General features: G+C 37.8%; 1 protein-coding gene across 2 annotated transcripts; it reads left to right on the forward strand.

Annotated features, from left to right (window-relative positions):
* Positions 1–956: 956 nt before the first annotated feature.
* LOC311488076 (uncharacterized protein) lies at positions 957–4,060 on the forward strand. 2 transcript variants are annotated; one of them, XM_084544583.1, is made up of 4 exons: positions 957–1,866; positions 2,051–2,319; positions 2,418–2,563; positions 3,232–4,060. In XM_084544583.1, exons 2-4 carry the CDS (start codon positions 2,076–2,078, stop codon positions 3,949–3,951), a joined length of 1,110 nt encoding a protein of 369 aa, XP_084400709.1. In that variant the 5' UTR covers positions 957–1,866; positions 2,051–2,075; the 3' UTR covers positions 3,952–4,060. The 2 variants fall into 2 exon arrangements, with proteins under 2 accessions (XP_084400709.1, XP_084400708.1); XM_084544582.1 differs by having other exon boundaries at positions 957–2,319.
* Positions 4,061–6,690: the final 2,630 nt, after the last annotated feature.

Genomic DNA, 6,690 nt, shown 5'->3' on the forward strand with positions numbered 1-6,690 from the left:
TGGTCCTTTTTGATGTGGTGGTTGTTATTCTATGTGACATCAACATGCAAATGTTAAGAAAGATGAGAAAGTTATTTGTTAAGTAACATAGAAAACGTTGTCATTAGTTGAAAGTGTAGGTATAGTTCAAGGTAAAGTGATATCCGTACGACATAGTTGAAAGAAAAATTGAGGACATCTGAAAACCGGCTAATTTGATGCAGACTTAGCGCCTGAAATCAGAAGTTATTTACTTCTGTGTGTAAATGATTGACAGGATCTTCGCTCTCCCGCGCCATTTGCTGTAATTTCGCGCTGACGTCATTCAGCACGCAGAGCGATCATGTTTTGACCATTGTTGTAATTTTAATTCAAATCACATAAACAGATAAACGATAAAAAGCGCTAGTTTTTAGCTAAAAGAGTTTTAAGTACGGACATTATGTTTTCTGACCGCTGTAATGACAGCTGACATGTGTGAGTTTAGTCGTGGGAATGTGTCAAACGCTGTGTGTGTGTGTGTGTGTGTGTGTGTGTGTGAGAGAGAGAGAAAGGACGGGGGTGAGAGAGTTAATGGGTATGTCGGTGTAAATGTAACTATTGTGAGGCTATGATGTGTTTGTGGGCCCACATAAGGTCTGTTTACACATTCATTTGTAAGTAGCAGACATCTTGTGTGCTATTGTGTTCTGTTGGAGATGTCCCACGTTAACATGTTAATGTAAGGGACATTCAGGTGTAGTTTGTCTCATCTTGTGAAATCTCTCCAAAGTCTCACTACAAATGCTGACTCACTGTTTAGAGATGGGCTTTTATGTTTGTATCTAACAGTATATGACACTGATTAGATTTTTTTTGTGGTCAGAGAGCATGTGAAATGTTGATCATTTGATCATTGGTAAATGAGTGTTAGAATTCAAACAAAGTTGTTAAGCAATATGTTTACATTAGTGAATTACTTATTGGACATCATGTGTGCCATTGTAGTTTTTAGTAGTCTTTCATATCAACATGTTATTGTTACGAGCAAATCGGTGTAATATGTGTCAGTCATTGAGAGTTTCCTAGAGTTTTGTCTGCAGATGCTCCACACCTGTGTAAAGATTGGGCTGTGTGTTTGTATCCTATCATATATGACAGTGATCAGGATTTTATTATAGTCGGAGAGTACAACAAACAGCAAAGGTATTATGTCTTAAAGACCTGATGTTTAATGACCACTGTTAATCTCCAGACAAACTTATTAAGAAGTGTTTCTATACATTCAGATATTGTCATCATTGTGTTTGCAATTGTATTGTTTTACCTGTCCTTATTTAACAAGCTAATGTTTTGTAAATTCAGCTGTGATATTTCAGCTTTATTTAATTATTCCTAGAGTTCTTTGTACACATCTTTAATTTGGTGTAGACAGTGGGGAATGTTTTTGTAGGTTACAGTATAAAACAGTGATCCAAATGTGTTTATTTTAGACATATTTATGTAGCATATTTGTAATGAAGCGATCAGGAATAAACCTTTACCTGACTTCACACAAAGTCAGGAAGAAGTGTGTCAGAACATCCTGATCCTTTTCAGCAGACATCCTGTCTGCCATTGTATCTGTGCTTATCTTGGTTCATTAACATGTTAATGGAGTGAACATTGAGGTGTCATGTCTATTGAAATCCCCCCAGACTTTCGTCTGCACAAGCTGTAGCTCCTGCGTGGAGGCCGAGCCCCCTTTTTGCACCTCACAGTATATAGCAGTGACCAGGATCTTGTTCTGGTTAGAGAGCTTCTGACAACGTAGGTGCAAGTCCTGTTTGCTGGCACTGAAGAACCTGTGTTTGTTCCTGCTACTGACGTCTACAATTTGAAGAAATTCTTTTCTGCAGTACTAAACAGGTGAGAGTTATGTTGCAAACCTATTTGTGTTCTTTTAAAGTTAGAATATATGATGTCATATAATGCTATTTATTCAAGAGATGGATGTTGTTAGGTTATGTGTGTGTATTTGTGAAATAACTGCAGTAAGAAATGCAAGTACAGTTCTTGTCAGCAGTACCGATATGTTGTGGTTGTTTTGCAGTGTGGAGACAAGACGAAAACACAATATGGCAAGCCCGGCGAAAAAGCAACGAAGTGGGGAGGAGGAAGTGTCTGTGATGGGGTATCTGCACAATGTGTCCCCAATAAAAATCTCCAAGAAAAATGTGAGATACTTTGATGCCACAATTCAAACTAACAGAGAAGAATACCATCGGGTGGTGGTGTTTACTCCTGAGAAACGTGGGCGATACGAGCAAGCGTCGCTTGAACACAGCCCAGTGAAACTGACAAAAGTCAAGAAAGGGGACAGTAAGTACCTTATCATGTCACGTGGTTGTTGAGTTGGTATTTTAACGTGGTGAAGAATTTAAGGGACTAAAGTTTGTTGTGTGTTTCTTTCTGTTTAGGTTACGGTGACACACCATTTGAGATTTTATGCGATGCGTCCAGCGAGATTGAGGTGGCAAACAAGGTGTCTTTCCTGTTTAGAGGACCCCCAAAAACTGGCCCTCTGAGAGTGGACAACGTCTTGGCCCCTGTCCCTAAAAAACAAGTAAGTGGCGCATGTTTGATTATAAGCTAAATAGCAGAATGGGATTATGGTGTGTGATAGGCAAATGTTTATATGATGTTCAAATGTACGAGAAAAGATATGTTAAAGGTTTTTTGCATTGTCATTGTTGTTGTGTTTTTTGTATAACATGTGTACCATATCAAGTAATTGAAGCACGAAATTTAATTATACTTTAACAAGATGTAAGTAAGAACTTGTGAAAAGTATGAAATAGTTAAGCATTTGTCAAGGTTTAGAGTGTAGTGGTGATTTTTTCAAGATTTTTTTTTTATATAGTATTGAGCAAAGAAGTATGCTGTGTATATGAATGTTTTGTGTATGTTTTTAGGCTGCTTGGGCTCATATCAATCGAAAAGTCATTATTTTACTGTATTACAGTTGTAAGATTGTAAAGATAGCCATTTTCAGAGTACAAGCAGGCATGTTAAAGAAGGCCACAGCAGAAATGATACATCACATAAATGATAAGCCGATTATGAAATGTGGGTTTTTGTAAACTGTTAGAATGTAAAGGGCAGAGAAAAACAGGTGGTATATCTTTCATTTGATAACATTTATCGTGCATGGGAGAGTCAATTTTTGCTGTCAGATATAGGAGTTTGTTTCAGGAGTGTATCCTAAATAATTATTTGTTTGTTTTCTAACAGGTGCAAAGAGAGTTGAGGGAATTCAACATCTGCGACAGTAGTGGACCGACTAAATTGACAGTTGACAAGTCCTATGAGATCTCTAATTTGACCACCAGGAGATTCAGTGAGAAAACCACATTGAGCACCACCGTCTTAAGTACAAGCACTGAAATACAGGATGTTGGGGAACCTGAAGCGTTGGAGGCCAGCGATGAGTCTACAAAGTTATTACAGATTTGTGGAACAGTCGAAGGTGCAGAAGTTGTTGGGAGATATCACTGTGCTTTTTGTCGTGCCAGCCAAGTCAAACTGAATGACAAGTCTGAATGTCACCGTTGTGAAAAATGCAGGCAGTTGCAGATGACAGCTAACTTCATTGTATTGTATGGTGGAATACTAACTCTGATGAGTGATACAAAGGTCCACAAACTACAAATGTCAAACTCAGCAGTGAGAATGTTTGTTACTGAGCAGCTGGGCGGTGGCGTCACAGATGTTGACACCATAGACCGGAAAGTGGTTTCTGTGAAGAACTTGCAAGTGGAAGTTGATTCCAGTGGCCTGGTAATGACGATGAAAGCAAGTCAGGTTATTCCCAGAGGTGCTGACCAAGGTCAGCCATCTCAAGTTATGGAGAATGCACAAGCTGACATGATGGTAGATGTGAATGTCCAGGTCAGTGATTTTAGTCAGGTTGAGGAGGCAGAAGCACTGCTGGTGTTTGATGAAGACCTGTAGTTGTATTATTGTTTTGTTGTGTTTGAGTGTATAGTTTTTGTTATATTTTTAAAGTGTTTAAAAGGTGTGGGGTGTATATTTTTGAAGTTTTTAAAAGTTTTGTACAGTTAAAGTGATATTTTGATAGTGATAGTTTATTTTTATTGTGCAATACTTTTAGCGTTTTATTGTATTTAAAAGAAATTTTCACATTTTTATTTATGTCATTGTGTGGCACTATTTCTAATAAAAACTATGTGTGAAATTGAACCATCATGTCATTGTTTTTTCTTGAAAATTTTATTTGGTAATGTAGTTGAATATAGTTTTTTATTGTAGTGTATTTGTGTGTACATTTGAGTTTTATAACGGTATATAAAATAAATATATGTGTAACTGGGGTAAAATTTCTTCGTTGTGTTTGAGGGTGGAGGATGACCCAAAAACGATCAGGTGCTGTAGTGCTGCAATTTTAAAATCACATGTAAAATGAGTGATGACTCCTCCAACTGACAGCATTTACACAAAGGTCTTTCATATAGAAAATGAAACAGGAAAAGATCTATACGAAAATTTAAAAGGAGATAATAAACATGAATGAATGAATGAATGAATGGAAACATTAAATGAATACGGCACACCTGTCAAAATCACATGTAAAATGTGTGATGAGTCCTGCAACCAACAGCAGAAACATAGCACCAACATGACACAAAACATAACAAAAAAATACAGATTTAAATGATAGGTAACCAAAATAATTCTAATTCTAATTAATAATAAAAGAATATATATTCAAAAATAAAATGATGATGAGACTATTGATACCGCTGTCCAGACTTTGATTTACAGCACATCCTTAATAATTCTTAAGTGACGAGAGGCAGAAAAACGCTGCGAATCAAACAAAAGTCTTGAAAAATTAAAAACACACCCCAAAATCACAGAGATGCCGATTCGCACGAGATTAGTATTATCACAGGACCTCTGTGTTTCGAGAAATAGGGTAGGTAATTTGCGGTGTAATTTTTACTTCACAAATTACGAACACGGCCGATTCGCACGGGATTAAGATCACAGACGACCTCTGCTATCATTACACATTACCGGAGGTCCCAGTGCGAATAGGGCTTATGACTGTGCCAAGTTAGCAGACAGTATAACCAACAATATATATACAAAATATAGATCTTGTGCAATTATAAAACCAGAAGTGACATGAACCTGTTATATATGCTACAGCAGCATTGTATCTTTACAGTCAATATTATGTTTAAGGTATTGAGTATGAGAGTAGGAGCATATGGACAGCTGCTAAGTACTAGAAAACTGCGACACATATCTTGATCCTCGTTTCAAAGACACCTTTGTGGCGATGACACCTGAGATGAAAGAACGTCTCATCAAGGACATCGAGGAGCAGGAGACTCTGCAACACTCTGAGCCTGAGGCTGAAGTTGAGGTAGATTCACCAGAGAAACAGACATGCAAAGGCTCCTCGCAATCATCAAAACAAAAAAGAAAAGAGGGGTCAGTGCCCTGAGCTTGAACGTGAGCTTGATGTCTATGCCAGAATGACAGAGATCAACGGAGACAACAACCCTCTTGAGTGGTGGAAATTAAATTCTGGGACTCTGCCACTCCTCTCCCAACGTGCACGGAAATACTTGTGCATTTCAGCATCCAACTGTGCCTCTGAACGGGTGTTCAGCACTGCTGGAGGGATCTGCACCCCCAGACGGGGCAGATTAGATCCAGAAAGATTAGACATGCTTGTTTTCATTTCAAAACCTGCGTGAAATTAAAAAGAGGTCAGAGGAGTAATGTGGACTCTTCTATATTGTATTCTATATATGGTTCAGAATATACTGTTCAGTGTTTTGTTAAGTTATTATGTATAGAATTGCCTTTGCATAAGTTCTGTCCTTTAAGTTAAATACCTCAAAGTTTGACTAGACACAGAGAAAAGGCCAGTGGATGTGTTTGTTTTTTCGTTTTTTTCAATTTTAACTTTTTAATAAATGTTATTCATAAACACAGTAACATAGTGAACATCCCTCCTCCCCCAACCCTCAAGAGTAAACATGTAAACATTGAGAGAAGGAAAAAAATAATTGAAAATTAAATAAAACACAAAATCAGTAGTGTCCTGCTTATTTATAAGAGGCATGCTAGTTTCCTCTAGAGCCACCAATCAAATTTACTCATCAATTTCAGTCTGATCACTTTCCAGTAACTGTATAAAAGTGTCCCATATCTCTGTGAACTTATTTAGTTTAACTTTGGCAACATAAATTAATTTCTCTAGTGTCAAGCATGAAGCCATTTCCCGTAACCACATTCCAGGTGTAGGACTATCCAGGGCTAGCTAGCAGGCTAACACGACAAATAAACAAAGTTGTTAAAAAACGTCGTTTCACCTCCACCTGTCCAGCCCACATCACCAACAAATGTCTTACCTTTATCGTTTCACCGCTTTTCTTCCTCCGTTTTCTTTCTCTTCCGTTTTCCACGCCACTGAGATAACTTCTTTTTGATGCCATTACTGTGTTTGTTTAATATTCTCGCTAACGGGAATCATTCATTGACCGTATGTAGGAGCTGACTGTCAATTATTCCCACAACACCTGTCTGCGGCCCGCTACGTCCCTCACTGTGTGACAGTGTCCCCTGGTGGCCTGGGGACACTAAGCATTCACCTCGTTCTCTACTATAGATAAACACAATCTTAATATTGAAAATCAAATCTGATAACACACA

The sequence above is a fragment of the Chelon labrosus genome (genome assembly GCF_963514085.1).
Source record: "Chelon labrosus genome assembly, chromosome: 5".
In the NCBI taxonomy this organism is placed as follows: Eukaryota; Metazoa; Chordata; class Actinopteri; order Mugiliformes; family Mugilidae; genus Chelon; species Chelon labrosus.